General features: G+C 43.4%; 1 protein-coding gene across 1 annotated transcript in view; it reads right to left on the bottom strand.

Annotated features, from left to right (window-relative positions):
* CBX5 (chromobox 5) overlaps positions 1 to 20,386 on the bottom strand; it is a 38,213-nt gene extending 17,827 nt beyond the window's left edge. The window contains exon 1 of the mRNA XM_067535040.1: positions 20,043 to 20,386. Coding sequence (XP_067391141.1) covers positions 20,043 to 20,252 — 210 coding nt within the window. The 5' untranslated portion in view covers positions 20,253 to 20,386. The remainder of the gene's footprint in view (positions 1 to 20,042) is intronic.
* Positions 20,387 to 20,743: the final 357 nt, after the last annotated feature.

Below are 20,743 nucleotides of genomic sequence, written 5' to 3' on the forward strand. Positions count from 1 at the left end.
GCTGCTCCAGCCCCACACGCCGGTGCCGGCTTGGACGGGGCAGACTCACCCCTCGGCCTGGAGGTGGGGTGCCGGGCTGGCTCTTCACGATGCGCAAGGAAGAGGGGGCTCTGAGGGCCACCCCTCAGAGCCTCCTGTGTCCCCTGCCTCCTGCATGTTGTGAAGGGCTGGGTCAGCCCCCCACGCAGGCCGGCGCCCAGTGGCCTGCCCCTCCCGTTCCCCCCCGCCAGTTCAAAGCTACATAATAGTTAATCAAAGGATGTCAAGTCAGTTCTCGACTGGTCATCATAATCACTGTGAAATGTATGTACGCATGTTATTTAAGAAGTTCTATATCTACACTGAAAACAATGTTCTTAAGATATAAGGTAAGACAGGTCACCAGAAGATAAACAGGTTCTGGTCAGGCAGGAGGTAGTAGACATTTATTTCCCTGGTGGGTCATTGTGAATCTTACATTGTAAGTCTATTTGCATATGGAACCACCAACTAATCAAGACTGTGAAAGTTGACAAGAGATCACAAAAGTCTGCAGGAGAGAACACACAGCAGGAGGGTGTCCTGTTGATGACTAATATTAAAGAATTAGTATGGTGCAACAGGAGAATGCAAGGAGACACACTAAATCTTTCTCTAAGGAGACAAGTTGAGAGCGTAGCTTATTTCATGAAAAAGGGATTGGGGCCTATATGGCTGAAAAACACTTCAGCAGTACTATAAGACATGACAGTGATACCAGAGAAATTCCCAGGCTCCATTTTGTATGGTTGGAATACAAATTGTTTGTATATTATTTATGATATTAGTGTGTTGTTGGACCAAGAAAATGTTAAATTACAATTAGTTCAAAAAAGGTTGGAAATTATAATGGGCTTCTTAAAAGAAATTTAAAATGAACTTGTAAAACATGTATTAAATTTAACGTGAGCAATATTCAGTCAACCAATTGTTTACCTAAATGTAAATAATAAATAACAAACTTAGTTGCTGTAACTGAAAACTTATATCCATTCATGTAACAGTTTTACCCTAGTTTTGGTTAAACAATTGTTATAACAAGTTCTTGCAAATTATATATATGAGATTTAAGAGTCAAAGCCAATACACACAGAGTTATGATCATATGCCACTTTACAAATTAAATTAAATTAAACTAAACAGGAATGCAAGCAATTTTGCATCTGTTATAGTGATCTTAATGCTTCAGATATTGGTAGTGATTATTTTAATAAGTTGAATCAAAAGGGAGCGTAAGCAGTTGGAGAGAGTTGAAATGATTACATCATCCTAGTAAGGCCAAAACAGGCAGTAAGATATTGTGACAAGAAAAAGAAACATATGCTCAGTCTCAAAGAGAGAGCCTTGAGCCAGTGCTGGACAAAGCCAAACACCCATTAAACTCACTAGTAGGTAACGGTTATATATAAATATTTTCAAACCATCAAGGAGGGGACTGATACCAGAGAAATTCCCCAGACTCCATTTTGTATCTCTGCCATTTTAAATAAGCAAGAGTCACTCCACCATTAGAAGCTGCAGGTCACCTAACACTAAAAATAGAATTGGCGGGAAAACCAAAGTATGAGAAAGGTCAGTAGATCAGAAATCTGACATAAACAATGGTTGCAAGCTAAAAACTGGCGGTTTGGAATGTGGGCAGTTTATCATGTGCAAGAAAGATCTAACAGGAAGATATTAGCAGAAGTGTCTAGAAAGTTCTGACAGGACAGTATAAGAGTCAGTGTGTCAGTGGGCAGACACAGGGTTAGGAGCTGACAATAAAGCAGCAGCAGCAGGAGTCCTGCCCTGCCACTGGAACGCAGAGTCACAGACTGGGAAACAGAGCTAGGAAAGGCAGAAACCTGACGAGAAGACAGCAAAGTCAGCAGACAGAGTAAGCCTGTCAGTCATAATTATGTATAACATAGTATAGCATAGGTGAGTACATGGGTGTGCTTGGGTTAATAAAGATGTACGAATGTGTGTTAGCTGTAAAGGGAATGTATATGTAAGATTTTAAGAAACATTTAAGAGCTGCTGTCAGCATCCTGTGGAAGATTGGCCACCTAAAGCATGGTGCAGCTACTTACAGTTTGAGATGATTCTATGTTATTATGGTTTGGGGTGCTCTTTAACTTGCAAGGGATTTGTGTTTTACATTATTATTGTATTAGGGATTGTTATTTGCACCAGTAAAAAGGCGCCTTGTTTTGGAAAGAATACTGTTTTGTATCAATCATTGATTTATTGGAAGGCTGTATCTGTGTCCTCTGGGAAATTGCTTAGCCATCCTGGAGACCCGTATCTGAGGAGAACAGGTGGGCAGTTCTAAGATAAAAGCTTTTAGGGGAAATTTAAATTTTGCCTACCCAGGGAAAACCTTGTTAGGGGATATTTAAATTGACCTGTTTGGAGGGAACCCTTGGTAAACTTGAGAGGTGCTAATAGGTAAGCTATTCTGGGGGTACCCAAAATCTGCTTTCAGGGTAACAACAGTAACTAGTTAAGTAAGTCTAGGTTCTAGAACGCATGTTATGATTTTATTTTATATGTAACCATTTGTTTCTAATATTTCTACTTGCTGTCATTTCAATCTCTACTCCTTGTTAAATAAAGTTTTACTTTTTTCACTATAAACATATCTAAGAGCTGTGTGTTAAATGGAGTAATGATCCTGAGGTGCAATTTGTAAACTGGTGCATGCTGCCCCTTTAGGAGCTACAGCTCTGTGATTTGTGAGAGTGTCCAGTGGATTAGGGGATGGCCATTCCAGATCCAGGGGGATGTTCAGAAGGCTTGAAGGTTGGAGCATGCATATAGCTAATCTAGAGAGAGAGAGAAGGGCCTGCCTGGGCTGGGAAGGGATTGCTTGTGTTGCCCATGGCCAGTGGGGTTGGGGAGCTGCTGACCCCCAGTAGACACCGACAGCAGGCTTCCTCATGCTATGGGCAGCTGGTAGCGAGGTACCACACAAGCCCTGGGGAGCATCACACCTCCCATTCTATGACAATTTGCCGTTTACAGTTACATTTTGAGACCTATCAGTTAGCCAGCTTTTGATCCATTTAATGTGTGCTGTGTTCATTTAACATCGTTCTAGGGGGTTTTTTTTTTAAATAAAAATATCCAAGTTAAACGTCTTACAGAAGTTTAAGTATATCACAGCAACACTGTTACTTTTACCAATCAAACCTGTAATCTCATAAAAAACTGTCAAGTTAGTTTGACAAGATCTATTTTCCATAAACCCATGTTGATTGGCATTATTTATATTACCCTCCTTTAATTCTTTATTAATTGAGTCGTGCATTAGCCGCTCTATTATCTTGCCTGGGATCAATATAAGACAGACAGGCCTATAATTACCTGTTTCATCATGTTTATCCTTTTTAAATATTGGCATAACATTAGCTTTCTTGCAACCTTCTGGAAATTTCCCGTGTTCCAAGACATATTGAATATCAACATTATCAGTCCAGCGAGCTCCACAGGATGCTCTTTTAAAACTCTTGCCTGCAAGTTTTCTGGACCTGCTGATGTTAAAATATCTAACTTCAGAAGATGGTGTTTAACATCCTCCTGAGAAAACTAACACATCTTTATCAGATCTACAAGCCACAAGAATAATCAAAATTCAACAACCCCTAAACCTTTGCCTAAATTCATGATGTAGTCTCAGACCTGTTGCTAGCCTCTGCAGAATGAGACAACCCCTAACATTTCTTTAAAATGTTATTCAATTTCTCTCAAAATGGTAATTCTGAATTTCTGGCCCAGATACTCCAGGATCTGCAGCATGGAAGCTAATCATATTTGTGCACATTTACCCAACCATGGCCATAAACATATGTCAAGAATTTTTAATTCCCAAGTTTTCCATCACTCTAACGTGGACTCTTCAGCTTTAAAAAAGTCACATGAAATCGCTAGATGTTAATTTAGAGATGAATACAATTCCCTGTGAAGTTAATGAAACATATTACACGGACTTTACTAGGAGTTGGATCAAGCCTCTCAAGAGTTTCTTATTATTTTTATTATTATGATTGTTGTTATTAAAAAGGAGCTGCATGCAGTAATAGTGTACAGGGATAATTCTCAAACTCAGAGCTCTGCAACCTGAGTAGCTTGTTCATCTATCAATGCATGGATGATTATTAGTGTGGGATTCACACAACAACAACTGGAGAGAGCTCAAACAACTATGATATTTGCTAAAGTTTAATCTTCTCTATGGAAAGGCTTCCAAATGTTTATGAAGCCCTTGACAATGTCCCTTTAATGCACAGTATAATTTTGTGCCCTGCTATCACTTCACTGTATTTGTAATACAACTTATACTTAAGTTATATTGCCTAGAACTTAGATAAATAAAACCAAAATAGCATTGAACTGTTTCTGCCCCATACAACAAAGTATTCTTGGCAGCTTCTTAACCATCCATTACAATCCAAAGCAATTTCTCTCTCTGTAGCAATTTAAGAGCTTGTAAAAAATATAATGGCCGATGATAGGCAAAACAAACCACACAGTTATTGAACTTTGCAGGTCCTCTCAAGTATCTCTGTTGATGTTGAAGCGTGAGTTATTGTGCCACAATATCATAAAAAAGTGTGCTCAGTGCTACAGATATATTGTTATTTCAATGGCACCAAAAGAAGCCAGTTCCATACAAGAGAAGGCTACTTTTACAGAAATGGGAAATTCCCATTTCAGATTTGCAAGGCTGTAGAAGCGTTCCATATAGTTCACTTAGGGCTGGTCCACACTTACCGCGCGATTTGGCGGCAGTCGACGGGAGTTACGCAAGCTATGCAGAGTAGTTTGCGTAACTGACGTCGACTGCTCTGCTTCCCTTCTGCGTGCTGTTCTCACTGCGCTGAGCCAACGCTACGCTACTTGAGGAGGTGGACTTACTCAGTCGACTTCCTGATCAATTGAGCAGGTCTCACTGACCGCTCAATCGATCAAGAAAGATCGATCTGGCGGCGGCGATTTTGCCGCCATCAGTCTGAACATAGCCTTAGAGAAGTGTAATACACTTGGTTCTTCCTACATCATCTACCACACTTAATCACAAATCAGCATACATATATGGTTATTTCCCAAGGATACTTTAGGCCCAATATTAGGTTCTAGATAAAAAACATTTTACAAAATCCACTAATAGAAATATTTAACATATAAACATTATCTCACAGTTTGCAACCCAAAAATCTACAGCACCATGCTAGGGCAGGAGAACCAGAAAATAAAACCAATTCATCTATTTTAATTGTCCAAACTAAATGAAAGACAAATTTGCATCAACGGACAGATGTTAAGACAATGGCTGCAAAACGGTGTAATTTTAACATCAAGATAAAAACGGTCATTCCTTAGCTCCACTAGGATTTTAGCTAGCTTGATATAAACACACATCTTTTTTGCAATGAAGGCATAGCTTTTGAAAATTCTTTCAGTGCTAATGTTCTAAGGTGTTCTCAGCAACACAGGTAAAATATGCTGAACATAAACAAACAAAGCCAGGTCAAGCATTAGACACAGGCCTCATCTTGCAAGGTGCTGAAGCCTAATGGAGTTCAAGCACTTAATACAGTCCAGCCCTAAATCCTTGTCTGCCTTAGGAGAAAAGGTGTATTTAACACGTTAGCCAACGTGTAAAAAAAATGCTTTTTCCCAGTGTAGACGTGGCCTCTGACAGTAACCTATAGATAGAGCCTTCTTCTCATGGTCAGAGTAGTGCAGGAAACACAGCATCATTATGACAGCAGCCACCCTCACCTGCATCTAAAATCTTAACATTTTGTGTTAAACAGGCATTTCAGAGTTTTAAAAGTTCACAGTGATGTGTACATTAAATGAGTTACAGCCCCATGTTAGTGAATCACAATGTGTGACTCTTCTATGAGCATTAGCTTCTAAATGAGAACAACCAGGTCTTGCCATTTCCCCTAAATTGAGATAAATAAGGTGAATTCACACTTCTGGTGCTGTTCCAATGCTTGTGGCTATGAATACCAGGCCTTGTCTACATACACGAATTATACCACTGCAGTTGAAGTGTTACAGCCCCCCTAATGTGGATGCATATATTCTTGTTTGGCAGCATGTGGCACCTTTACACAAGGACCTGTATTGATCTAACTATTTCAGAAGGAGAATTACACTCCTAGCCAAAACAGTTGAAACTGGTACAAGAATTTTGTGTAGCTCAGGCCCCAGTCCCACTGTTTATACTGGCCCTTCCTCCACCAAAATATCTTCCTACCATTGGTCAAATGCCAGGTCAGCTCCCCAGGCAGGAGCAACAGTGGGAGCATTAGTGCAAAGCAGCCACCTGCATTTTAGCTACTAAAACGAACAAGACTAGACAACATGGTGGTTAAAATGCAACAGCTGACAGCATCTTTTCTACACCAGCATTCTCGCTATTGCTTCCACTTCCACATGTGGAGTTGTGCCAACACAGCAATGATGGAAATGTCTTTGAAGGGAAGCCAGAGAGAAGAGTTGTAGTTATTCTAACTGGGACTAGCAGAGACTGTAATTATCAATGCTGCAAAACATTTTCCATTATAAACCCCGTTTTTCACAGATTTACAACTTTATAAAATATTCATGGGAGTTTTCGGTGTCTGGTCTCTGCCCCAAAGGAAATTTGCTGAAAAGTGACCAGAGTCCCTTCTGCAGTTTAAGATACAAGAGAGACAAAAATCACTTTTCCCATTGTGAAAAGTTCCAGAGGGGTAGCCGTGTTAGTCTGTATGCAGCAAAAACAAAGAGTCCTGGAGCACTTTAAAGACTAACAAATTACTGCAGAAAGTTTTAGTCTTTAAAGTGCTCCAGGACTCAAGTTGTTTTTATTTTTCCCCTTGTGACGCCACTTTAAAGTAATACATAAAAGCTACAGCAAAAACAGCTTCAATTTGAACTTGGCATACATGCGGTCCTTGCTAAGAAGGAGAGCCTCTACTTGGTGTGAAAAGTGTTTTTGATTTAACAAAAGTTGTTGATATTATTTTACTAAGAATGCTCAGAAGCAACCATTATGAAGTCCACGGACCCTGTCTTACACCTAGGCCAGCTCTACACTAGACTTTGGTCGACATAGGTATGTTGGTCAGGGGTGTGATCCCATACCGACACAGCTGTGCAAGACAAAGCCTCTCGTCTATGCACAGTTATACCAGCAAAAGCAGGTTTTGCCAGTATAAGCTGCATCCACCCTAGGGGCACTTTGATGATATAGTGTACTGGTATACCTGCAAAGCAAAGCACTCCTAACATGGACCTGGCCTGAGTTTTGAACCAATATAGTTAAACTGGTACAATCCCTTAGCATGGACACTGCTGTATGTAAACGGGTGTATACCAGTATAAGAGTGTCTACCCTAGGAGGCTACTTTATATCATTTTCTAAACTATGTGCAGGTCAACTCCTAAATTAAGAAATAAGGTGCTTTTTAAAAATTGACTTAGTTAACTTGCCTCAGCTAACATGATTAGCAAAGCTTTTGATACTGTCTCTCACAGTATTCTTATCAGCAAGTTAAAGAAGTATGGGTTGGATGAATGGACTATAAAATGGATAGAGAACTGGCTAGAGCATAGGGCTCAACGAGTAGTGATCAATGGCTCCATGTCTAGCTAGCAACCGGTCACAAGCGGAGTTCCCCAGGGGTCGGTCCTGGGGCCGGTTTTGTTCAACATCTTTATTAATGATCTGGAGGATGGGGTAGATTGCACCCTCAGCAAGTTTCCGGACGACACTAAGCTGGGGGGAGTGGTAGATACCCTGGAAGGTAGGGATAGGATACAGAAGGACCTAAACAAACTGGAGGATTGGGCCAAAAGAAATCTAATGAGGTTCAACAAAGATAAGTGCAGAGTCCTCCACTTAGGAAGGAAGAATCCCATGCACAGCTATAGACTGGGGACCAACGAACTGGGCAGCAGCTCTGCAGAAAGGGACCTGGGGGTAATGGTGGATAAAAAGCTGGAGATGAGTCAGCAGTGTGCCCTGGTTGTCAAGAAGGCTAATGGCATATTGGGCTGCATTAGGAGGGGCATTGCCAGCAGGTCACGGGAAGTGATTATTCCCCTCTATTCGGCATTGGTGAGGCCGCATTTAGAATATTGTGTCCAGGTTTGGGCCCCCCACTACAAAAAGGATGTGGACAAGTTGGAGAGAGTGCAGTGGAGGGCAACAAAAATGATTAGGGGGCTGGAGCACAGGACTTATGAGGAGAGGCTGAGGGAACTGGGCTTGTTTAGTCTGCAAAAGAGAAGAGTGAGGGGGGATTTGATAGCGGCCTTTAACTACCTGAAAGGGGGTTCCAGGGAAGATGGGGCTATGCTGTTCTCGGTGGTGGCAGATGACAGAACAAGGAGCAACGGTCTCAAGTTGCAGGGAGGGAGGTCTAGGTTGGACATTAGGAAAAAGTTTTTTACTAGGAGGGTGGTGAAGCACTGGAATAGGTTACCTAGGGAGGTGGTGGAATCTCCATCCTTAGAGGTTTTTAAGCTGAGGCTTGACAAAGCCCTGGTTGGGATGATATAGCTGAGGTTAGTCCTGCTTTGAGCAGGGGGTTGGACTAGATGACCTCCTGAGGTCCCTTCCAACTCTAATATTCTATGATTCTATGATTTGAAATATCATTTAGCGCCCAGTGCAGATACCGCTTAAATCCTTACAATCATGTTAGTTAGTCCTGCCATAACCTAGGAAGTAGCCTGTGGTCCTGTGATAGGCAAAAAAGGTGTGGTTTTCTATCGAGTTAAGTTAATGACTGAAAGCTCCATTAAGACACAGTCTAAGTATGTTTGAAGCCATCTTAGCTGGTTGTGCTTTAGCCTAGTCTCTCCCCTAACCTAAATTGTGGTAGGCTAATTCAGACCTGTTAGCCTGCATCACAAGCCATGTCTACACTTGAAAAGGGGTGTATTTTTAAAAATGTATTAAGAAATCCTACTGTAGACATGGCAACTTGTAGTTTTAACCCATACTTGCTAGTCAAAATAAAGATCAAATTGTCAATAATAATGCAAAAGTGTACTATAAATGTAATTCTAATCTGTAGCTGGGAACAAGCCAGATGCTATATTCATATCATGATGATGAAATACTTTCTGTTCAAACAGTAACTAAGGAGGATATTAATCAGCAGCTACTAAAGTTAGTATTTTTAAATCAGCAAGTCCGGATAACTTACATCCAAGACTTATATGAGGAACTATCCCAGACTTAGGTGTCAATAGAGAAGGTTCTGGAGCAAATTGATAAATTAAACCATAATAAGACACCAGGACCAGACAGTATTCACCGAAGGGTTCTAAAAGAACTTAAAATGAAACTGCAGAACTATTAATTATGGTATGTAACCTATCCACTTAAATCATTTTCTGTACCAGAAGACTGGAGGATAGCTTTTAAAAAAGGCTCCAGAGGCGATTGTGGCAATTACAGGCCGGTAAGCCTAATTCCGAACCAGACAAACTGGTTTAAACTATAATAATGAACAGAATTCAGACAGATAGATTAACACAATTTGTTGAGGAAGAGTCAATCCATCTTTTGTAAAGGGAAATCATGCCTCGTCAATCTATTAGAATTCTTTGAGCAGTCAACAAACATGTGGACAAGGGTGATCTACTGGATATAGTGTACTCTGAATTTCAGAAAGCCTTTGAAAAGGTCTCTCACCAAAGGTGCTTAAGCAAACTAAGCTATCATGGGATAAGATGGAAGGTACTCTTGTAGATCAGTAACTGGTTAAAAAACAGGAAACAAAGGGTGGGAATAAATGGTCAGTTTTCAGAAGGGAGAGAGGTTAAATAACCATGTCCCCTAAGGATCTATATTGGGACCAGTGCTGTTCAACATATTCATAAATGATCTGGAAAAAGAGGTGAAAAGTGAAGTGAAAGTACAAAATTACTCAAGACGGTTAAGTCCAAAGCTGACTGTGAAGAGTTACAAAGGGATCTCCCAGAAGTAGGTGACTGAGCAACAAAATGTCAAATGAAATTCAATGTTGATAAATGCTAAGTAATGCACATTGGAAAACATAAGCCCAACTATCCATGCAAAATGATGGGGTCTAAAGCTGTTACGGGGTCTATTACAGCAGTGGATGGGTGAGGTTCTGTGGCCTACAATGTGCAGGAAGTCAGACTAGGTGATCATGATCATCCGTTCTGACCTTAAAGTCTATGAGAATCTTGGAGTCATTGTGAATAGTTCTCTGAAAACATTAGCTCAATGTGCAGTGGCAGTCAAAAAGCCGAACAGAATGTTAGGAACCATTAGGAGGAGAGATATATAAAACAGTAAATATGCCACAGTATGAATCCATGGTATGCCTACACCTTGAATGCTGCATGTAGTTCTGATCGCCCCATCTCAAAAAAGATGAATTATAAACAGAAAAGATACAGAGAAGGGTAACAAAAATGATGAAGGGTATGGAACAGCTTCCATATGAGGAAAGATTATAAAGACAGGGATTATTCAGTTTAGAAAAAGAGGCAATTTGGTGAGGACATGATAGAAGTCTATAAAAATCACAAAAAGGTGTAGAGAAAGGGTAAATAACACTTCCTTATGCACTTTAACATAACACAAGAACCAGGGGGTCACACAATGAAACGAACAGGCAGCAGGTTTAAAACAAAGGAAGTACTTCTTCACACAAAGCACTGTCAACCTGTGGAATTCATTGCCAAGGGATGTTGTGAAGGCCAAAACTAAAACGGGGTTCAAAAAAGAATTAGATATGTTCATGGAGGATAGGTCCATCAATGGCTGTTAGCCAGGATGGTCAGGGACACAATCCCATGCTCTGGGTGTCCTTAAGCCTCTGACTGCCAGAAACTGGGACTGGACAACAGGGGATGGATCAGTTGATAAATTGCCTTGTTCTGTTCATTCCTTCTGAAGCACCTGACATGACCACTGTCAGAAGACAGAATACTAAACTGGATGGACCACTGGTCTGATCCAGTATGACCATTCTTATGACTGACACCAGACTCGATTAACAAAGAATTAAAAGAGAATAACATAATGAATTGTACTAGAGTCCTGCAGGGATCAGTTCTTAACTCTATGTTATTAAATAGTTTTATCAACAACCCAAAGAGAAAACATAAAATCATTACTGATAAAGTTGCAGATGACACAAAGATTGGGGGAGTTGTAAATAACGAAGAGAACAGATCACTGATACAGAGTGATCCAGATTACTTAGTTAGCTTTCAAAAGCCATCCCACAATGTCCAACACTGATAGTTAAATCAGTGCAAGCACTCCTGGTGAAGACGTGCACTGCCGACACAAGGAGTGTAGTGTGGACGTGCAAAAGTGATTTTATTACTGCGGTGGCTGTGCACCGACATAACTTAGTATATAATTATGTAGTGCAGCCATAGCCTCAATGGTGCAGCAGATACAGATTAACACCTTTATGAATGTTTGAATTTAACACCACTGAAAAACACCATACTATTCTGCATGGTTTATGGCACAATTCGAGGGATTATAGGATCAGGGTCCTACTGGACTCAAGGATCCAATCAAGTTCTCCAGATTAATTCTGTTCCTCTGCTGGCCTTCCCTTTCTTTTTTGTTCTTAATTTTTTTTAACTGGAAATTAAATGTGTAAAACTGTGCTGCAACAACATTATGGCTGTAATTGTCACAATATGAAGTCAGGAAATGCAAGAGTTAAAGTTTTAACAGCATTAACTTGACTCCAATGCACACAAGTATTTTATATTCCTGTTTCAGGTTTAGTGTGTAGGTTAATATTTTACTCACCTGTGTTATATAAAATGTATAGAATGCACTGTAAGGCTTGAGGTTGTTTTCAGCTAACAAGTTGTAGATCAAAACTCATTTAAATGGCTAAGCAGCATACCTGATCCTCAAAGACAATGGTGAGTGTAAGCATCCGATGGCTCAGGAAGCCAGATGTCCTCTCAGTGGTTCCAATGAGAACAGCACATTTGGTTTTAGAATTTCTGTCTCACCTGCCACCTATCTGTAAGGGCCCCTCCACCCCTTCTTCCTCCACCCTACCCCCGCCCCGAGTGTAGCCCTAGGATCCTTGATGTAAGTAGAGAGATTAAAGTGTCTCTGCATGTATGCAATGACCATTATCACTGTTGTTCTCTCCGGATGGGACAATGTCTGTATTTATAAGCGAATAGATAAAAAAATTAAAATGTACTATGTAATCAATAAGAAAGCATATATAATTGACCACTAACACCATGAAGTTGAAGCTGATTTATCAGACTTCCCAGTATCGTGAATAAACCTCTTTAGTATTGTCTGTGCTGCCTGATTCTTGGAGAAAGAATCCTTTGTGCTTTACAGCACAATGCAACAAAGTTTATTATTCCTGATGGAAAGTACATGTTTGCATTTAAACTCATAGACTTTAAGATCAGAAGGGACCATTATGATCTTTTAGTCCAGCGGTTCTCAAACTCTACCATGTTGTGTACCACCAACATAAAACGCCACCACCTATAGCACCACCACCAGTTCCAGTCACGTGGCTAGAAGGCAGAAGTTCGGGAAGCAACTGGCCGAGAATCACTAAGCTGCCTGATGCTCCAGTTGCCAAGGTTGATTAAGCAGAGCGTCAGCAGCAGAACTTCGGGCTAAACTGCTGCTAATGCTCCACTTAAGCTACCTTGGCTACTGGAGCATCAGGCAGCTTAGACACATACCATTGTGAGGTGGCCTGCATACCACAGTTTGGGAACCCCTGATCTAGTCTGATTTCCTGCACAACAAACAACCTCACCCACCCACTCCTGTAATAGACCCCTAACCTATGACTGAGTTATTGACATTCTCAAATAATAGTTTAAAGACTACAACAGAGAATCCACCAGAGAATCAAACAGCAAATGACCCATGCTCCATTCTGCCGAGGAAGACGAAACCCCCCCAGTGCCTATGCCAATATGCTCCAGGGGGAAATTCTTTCCCGATCCCAGATATGGCGATCAGCAAAACCCTGAGCATGTGGGCAAGACTCACCAGCCAGACACCTGGAAAGAATTCTCTGTAGTAACTCAGAACCCACCGCATCTAACGTCCCTTCACTGGCCATTGGGCATATTTACCACTAATAATCAAAGATCAGTTAATTGCCAAATTAGACTGTCTCATCATACCATCCCCTCCATAAACTTATCAAGCTCAATTCAATTGGCCTTCAATTGTTCAACCAATCTTAAATGTCTCATTAGTAAAAATATTTTGCACTTAAACCTAAGGTTGTATATACTACTGAAAGCAAGAAGGTTCCAGCAACTTGTAGTGGTGGACAGTTAATTCTCCTGAAGAGACTCAACAGTAGTGGAACACCTAGCTGCAGCTGACAAAAAAGTTTTAAACTGCCACAGATACAGCTATGAAGCCAAATTCAGCTCCAGCATACGTTGGTGCAACAGAGTTGCACCCTCTTATATCAGGGTCAGAATTTAAGTCCCCAATAACCTTTATCGACTCTTGATCACACCTTTATTATTTGTATCACTGTAGTGCCTAAAACCCCAGTCAAGGATTAATGCCTCACTGGGCCAGGCCCTGTATGCACAGACTAGGATTTGACGGTGTTAGTGGACACATGTTAAGAACCTAGTGTACAAAGTAATGTACCTCTAATACATGTCAACCTATTTGAATTAAAGCCTGAGCTGATGAAGGCCCCCACACTTCAGCTCAACTCTGCCTTGTCTACAACTGAGTGTTAGAACATGTCATGTGAACACTCTCTAACACTCCTTTAAAGCCTAGGCAAGACCAATCCCAAATCATTTAAAACTTATTTTATGCAGTGTTAGACAGCAGTACTTAAGGCCAGGTCTATACTATTAAAGGTATGTCTATACTACAAGCACTACAATGACACAGCTCCCAAGGGGATGGGAGATCCTCCTTGCTGAATTCCTTCCCTCTGATTGCTGGGGGAAGATGGGCAGGGGAGGGGAGGATGACTGCTGACGGAGACTGATGGCCTTCAGGGTTGTAAAAATTATATTTGTGGCCCTCAAGCCAAAAAGGTTGGGAACCACTGTGCTACAGTATTTAAACTTGAATTAAAGTGTCAGTTACATTTCCTAGCCTTTCTGGTTGCTAAAATACTTCTAAATGTAACTTAATGCAATGATCTTGATAAAGCATACAGTAACTCTGTGGAGTGAATTCCCCGCCACATTGGATCAGACCAATGGCCCATCTAGCCCAGTACTCTGTCTTCTGACAGTGTCCACTGCCAGATGCTTCAGAAGGAATGAACAGAAAAAGGCAATTTATCGACTGATCATTCTCATTGTCCTGTCCCAGTTTTGGCAGTCAAAGGTTTAGGGACACTCAGAGTATGGGGTTGTGTCCCTGACCATCCTGGCTAACAGCCATTGATGGACCTATCCTCCAGCAACTTAGCTAGTTGTTTTTTGAAGCAAATTATACTTTTGGCTCCTGCTTAGTTTGGTTTTTAGATTTGGTTTAATAAGGTTGCCAGTTTAAAAGACCTGGCTGTCTGGTTCATTTTTTTTAATTTAATTTTATTTTTTTTTTTTTAAGTGAATGGGATGACAAAGACTAGAGTCCATATTTTCAAGTGAATGGAACAGAGGAATAGCAAGGGCCTTCCTTTCCTGCTCCTCCTGTTTTGTTGAAGCATTTTCAGCCAGCATCGATCTACTCTGGGTTGACATTTACACAGAAAGCGCCAATGATATGATGCACAGCTGGAGAAACCATGCAATGTTACCTCTGCCACCTCTATGTTCTGGGGCCCAGGTAGAACAGGGGGTAAAATTTTGTACTTAGGACCAGAACATTGAGTCCCCAAAGCATGCTAAATCTTTGAATGGGACACTGTTAAGGTCCCATCTGCACAACAAATGAAATGGTGGTCCATTGTGTCATGCAAACTTGGCTGCATTTGCAGTACTAGAAATCCCCTAATGTAAATTTAACATTGCAATGATGTAGATTTTGTGAGTGGTTGGTAGAAGATAATGGATATAGCTTTATTACTATCATAATTTCTCCACTCATGGAGACTGCTAGTTTTGCCCTTTAGTTACAAGTAATGAAAAACATGTGAGTGTATATCTGGTAAAGAAACATTTGCTGCACATAGTAAACCCACCTGCTCTATAGAGATGAGTGAATTTTGTTGCAATATCCATTATAGTACCCTTTGGACAAACAGCACGCTAAATATAAAAGTCAGAATTATCTACCAGTTTCTAAAGCAGTTGCTTTATTTTAAGGAGGATCGCTGGAGCACTAATGCACAGAAGTAACTCCACTTCCAACATGTTGAAGCTAAAATGTAATTGAATGCTCCATGAAGTTACTGTCCCATTTTACGTGAACAGTAATTACAACACATGCAAACAAATGCTGCTATTAGGAGATCAATTAGAGAAGCATGCCTCCTTTCTGATTTCAAAGATCAGAGCCCCTTCCCCAAAATCACTGCTGACTAATCATCAACTGGATTTAAATCTGAAGTATCAATTGACATTTCTGAATCTCAAACTGGTGGCAGCCATCTTGCTCAGAAGTGACTGACATAGAAGCATTATAGAAGATGGCTAAACCAATATTAAGGAGGATGAAAACTAGTTACAGATCAAACAGAAACATTTGGAACAACAACACATTTAGTCTTGTCATTATACTAAACGGACTATTAAATAAAACCACCGCTACCAATCTGAAACTCAGGGGTGTTAAATTACAAGGGCTGTCTCTGCTTTAGGATATACAACTAAAAGGCCTTTATATAGAACACACGGTGTAGGGATACAAACGTATTTAGTAACATGTTTTAAAACAGCATTGGAGAGTTATTAAAACAAGCAAATCTGGCTGTTATTATATTAGGAAGCGCTCAGATACCAGGGTAATGAGAGCCATACGAGTATATAGTCAGACAGAAATTAAAGTTACCCAAATGTAAATTCTGATATGTAGGCCCCAGTTACCTCGTCTAATTTAATATTCTTTCACATTTATTTTTATTTAATTTATGTGCATGTATATATAACTTGGTTTCCAAACATCATGGTGACTGATCAGACAGTGGGGGTGAGAAATAAACCCTGTTTTTCAGTAAGGAATACCCACTCCCGCCATTAAATTCCCATTGCCCCTGTTCTGAAGTAGGTGGGCAGAATAGTCTCCTCAAAGGAAACACTCAACCATAGGATTTGCTTAACGAGAGCAGGTAACTGGTTCAAGTTCTGAAATCGCGCCTTCTTTCAGAGGGAGGAAACGGCGCTCTGATCCTTGTGAGACACCTAGGCAATTTTGCCACACAGACCAATCTTGCGGGCAAGAGTAAAGGAAGAGTTAATAAGAATTCAGACAATCAGCATGAAATTAGATTTCCTTTGCTTTATTATACAATTACAGGAGTGGTAAAATTCAGTCAGACATCCAGATGCTTTTTCTTTACATACAGGGTTAAAGCTTGTTTCTATCTTGCTATGTATAGAACAGTAACTTGTATCCGAGTGCCCCAACATGGTAATTGCCATAGCAGTAATTTTCAACCTGTGGTCCACAGATCCCTGGGGATCCACAGACCATGTATAACATTTCCAAAGGGGTCTGCACCTCCATTTGAAATTTTTTAGGGGTCCGCAAATGAAAAGAGGTTGAAAACCACTGTGCTATAGTGTACAACACACAAAAGTCCATATTCCATCTGCCCCTTGTGTTGCTCCTAGTTTTGTATCTACACATGAAAGTTAATCCGCAATAAGGTAGAGTGTGTATGAATTTAAACTGGATTAACTATTTCTGATTAACTCCATATATGGACACTTATTCCAGAATAAGCATGTCTTTTTAAACTAATTTAGAACAAGGCACGCTTATTCTGGAATAAATGGATTCATACATGGAGGTGGTCAGGAATAGTTACCCACATCAAGTTGCAGTGTTGTAGCCATATTGATCCCAGGATATTAGAGAGGCAAGATGGGTAAGGTAATATCTTTTATTGGATCAAGTTCTGCTGATGAAAGAGACAATCTTTCAAGTTTACCCAGAGCTCTTCTTCCAGAAAGGTATGCAGTGTTATAGCTAAATACAAGGGTGGAACAGATAAGAAATTAACACATTGCAAGAGACCATTCCAGGTGAAGAGAGCAGTTACCACCATTACAATCATAGGACAAAGGAGAATTAGTGGGTTACAGATAGTTGTAATAAGCCACTGTAAATTCACATCCTACTTTATTCCGGATTAATTTTCACATGTGTAAACAAATTTAAATACCATAACAACGCACGAGACCCTGTCCCAGGAGACTTTAGTACATTGTGGAGTTATACTGTCCTCAAAACCAAAAATGTCGTGAACACATCTGCAAACTACTATTCCCAAGAATGTAGATGGGTCAATAGTTGGGCAGACAGTTTTTAGTTTGTTGGGATGTGTGTGTGTGGCGCGGGGGGGGGGGGGGGGGGAACCTGGGACAGGAGGAATCCTGAATGAATGTGGCAGAGTCTGGGCTTCTAAGACAGGATCACTACTCTGAAGGCTTTACAACAAACTGGATCTGGATGTGAAATGAAGCCAGTTCTCCCGAAGGCATGAAACCCACATGGGGAAGAGGAGTGTAACTACAGAGAGCATTGGGAGCAGAGGGTGTCGACATGGATTTGCAGGGCTGGGAGGATGAATAGGCACAAGAGAAGGTACAGAAGGCTATGCAGGGCTGGGAGCAGCATGGGACTTGCCGGTGAAAACCTGGGAGCATCAGGATTTTGATATGAAAAATGGGAGTGGACAAGATGTTCACAAAGGATCCCAAGCAGGGCTACAGAGGGATTTGCAGAGCTAGAAGCAGGGCTACTGTGAGGGATCCAAAGATAGTGGATGTGTTGTGGGGTTTCAGGGCTAGGAACACCCATGATGAAGTTTGCAAAGAATAGTGGGGAGGGCCAAAAAACTAAGTGGGGTTTGCAGGGGGCTGCAGCAGGGCAGACTCAGAGTGAAGTTTGTAATAACCCCTCACCCACCCAAGGGTGTGGGCGGGCAATTGCAGGGGATCCTCCTGAGAGGAGACAAAGAGAAGAGGGCTGCAGCTGCGGAGAGAGAGTTATGGGAGATCCTGCAGGGGACGAGGGCTGCAGGGAGGGTGTTTTTGCAGGAGATGGGGAGGAATGCTGTGGGGGTATGTTTGCAGGAAATCCTGAGGGGGGAGGACTGTGCACTAGGGGAGATGGGATTGCAGGAGTTCTCGGGCAGAAGGGTGCACGGGATCCTGGGGGGGAGTGACAAGTATAAGGGTGTGTAGCAGGGGATTGGGAGGGGATACAGGAGATCTGTGGTGGGCAGCTGGTGGGGGGAGTTGCAGAGGATCCTGTGAAAGGGAACTGTATTAGTAGCTGCAGGGGATCCTGGGAGGGTGGAGTTACAGGACAGGGCAGTGCAAGAAATCCCAGAGGTGGGTTGCTGGGGATTTTGCAGGAGGGTGCATGAGGGGAAGTTTGCAGGACACCAGAAAGGGGGGGAGAGGAGGTAGCAGGAATCTTGAGGTGGGGGATTTACAGGGGATCTAGGAGGGACTGAGCAGTAGGGAGGAGGATGTTGCAGGGGATCCAGCGGGGGGGTACTGAAGAGGATTTGGGGAGGTTGCAGGGGGATTTTCAGAGCCTTGAAGGGGGTTGCAAGGATCCCAAGGAGGTTGCACAACAGGGTGGCACAGGGGATCCAGGGGCTGTTGTAAGGGATCTGGAGGAATAGCAGGGGAAGATGGAGAGAATCCCAGATGAAGGGCTGCAGAACAGGGCAATGGAGGGGATCCCAAAGGAAAGCTTCAAGGGAGGGGTTGAGGGGGATCCCAGAGGACGGTATCCAGGAAGAGCAGGGAGAGGGAGTGTTGCAGGGGAGTCCAGAGGCAGTGTTGGAGAATAGGAGGATGGTGTAGGGGACACTGAGGGGTGCAGTACAGGATTGGGGGCGGGGTGTATGCTGGACTAGGGCAGTGCAGGAGATCCAAGGGGGAGGAGCACTGGAGCGAGGGTCCCAGGTGGAGCGGTGAGGAGTGTTGCAAGACTGGGCAGTGCAGGCGGTAACGGGGAAGCAGCGAGGGCATTCCAAGAAATTTGGGGGGAGGGTTGGAAGACAGGGTGATACAGGGGATCCAAGGAGGAGTGGGGGGGAGGTTTCCAGGAGGTGCGGGAGTGTTGCAGGGGATTGGGGTGGTGGATGGAGGACAAGGCGGTGCAGGGGATGCGGAGTTTTGGGGGGAGGAGGGTTTACAGGACCAGGCGGTGCAGCGGGGGCGGAGGCCAGCGGGAGCGGGGGCGGAGGCGAGCAGGAGCACGGCTGCAGAACACAGCGGTGCAGGGAATCCAAGGGGAGCTTCCAGGGAGACCAGCGGGGGTGTTACTGGGGGTTCGAGGAGGGACGAGGCGGTGCACGGGTCCCACAGGCCAAGACGATGTGTCTTAGGGGAAGCGCTCCGCTCCCCGCTGCCTTGCCTGGGTCCCCTCCTGCACTTGTGGGTCACGCCCCATTTCCCATTCCAACCCTCAGTCCATGGGTCCGGCTCCGGACGGCGTCCACTGCGATGCCAGGCCCCGATTGGTCCACGGCCCCGCCCATCAGGCTGAAGCACCATCCTCCTGAGTTCCAGGCACGCGCCGCAAAACACCGCGCGACCGTTGGCCCGCCGCGCCATCAATCTTGGGGGAGGCCACCGCCCCTCCCAATGCGGCTGCCTCATTCGCGGAGAAGGCTGTCGCTCACAAGTTCGCTATCGCTCCCACCCTCTTCCGCACAGCTAGCACTGGTGCATCCCTCTGCCAGTCATACCACCTTAGCCCCGCCCTACCCATCCATTGGCTGGCTAGCCTGTAAATCAGGCGCCTCGGGCCCGCCCCCTCCCTTTCATTTCATACAATGAGACCCTGTCTCCCTTCGGTTCCTTCCGCGCGAGCAGACAGATACCCCCGCCCACCAGGTCTTCCACCACCCGGGTACCTGGGGATGAAACGGGTCCGGCACGGCACCGACTTCCCCTTCTCGCTGACCCTCAGAGCCGAGGCCGCTCCTGCGCAACGCCCGCCGCCCGCCAAAATAGCCCCCCCAGCGCGCAGGCGCCTGGCTCCCCGCACTGCGCACGCGCGGATAGTCTGCTCCCTCCCCCGTTCGCGCACATAAGAAAGCGCCTTTGGGGTTACCCCAGCGCATGCGCAGAAGAGCACTTGCTATGCCAGCTCGTTGTGTTATGTGTCTTTATTTCCCCTTTCCGTGACGCTGCCAGGCAGGAGCCCAGGTTCGGCCCGGACTGTTTCACAGGGTTAATCAATCCCCTCGGACCAGTGCTAAACCACTAGCAGCGACACAAACCAGATTATTTAATTCCTCCCCCCCGCCTCACCCTAGTGATTGACGATGCACCCCTCCAGTCACACGCGGCATTTGATAGAGACAGCCAATCATTGGGCAGTTTATATCATGACTGTCCATGAGCGAACCAATCAGAGGTGAGCTACAGTCTCTCGAGAGTGGAGGAGCGGGAAAGAGAGGGTGGAGGAAAAGGCATGGACGCCCGAAGACATACGTCATAGGCGGGGCTTAGGCTGCCTTAGCCAGTAAGCTACCGTAGTAGGTAAGACAAGGATCTCCTCCACCAATGAGAAGTAACTACCTTTCGTGTCTATCCAATCGGATGGGAGGGC

Source organism: Emydura macquarii, unplaced genomic scaffold, assembly GCF_026122565.2.
Source record: "Emydura macquarii macquarii isolate MOO-44397 ecotype Brisbane River unplaced genomic scaffold, CSIRO-AGI_Emac_v2 contig_3472, whole genome shotgun sequence".
Lineage (NCBI taxonomy): Eukaryota > Metazoa > Chordata > Testudines > Chelidae > Emydura > Emydura macquarii.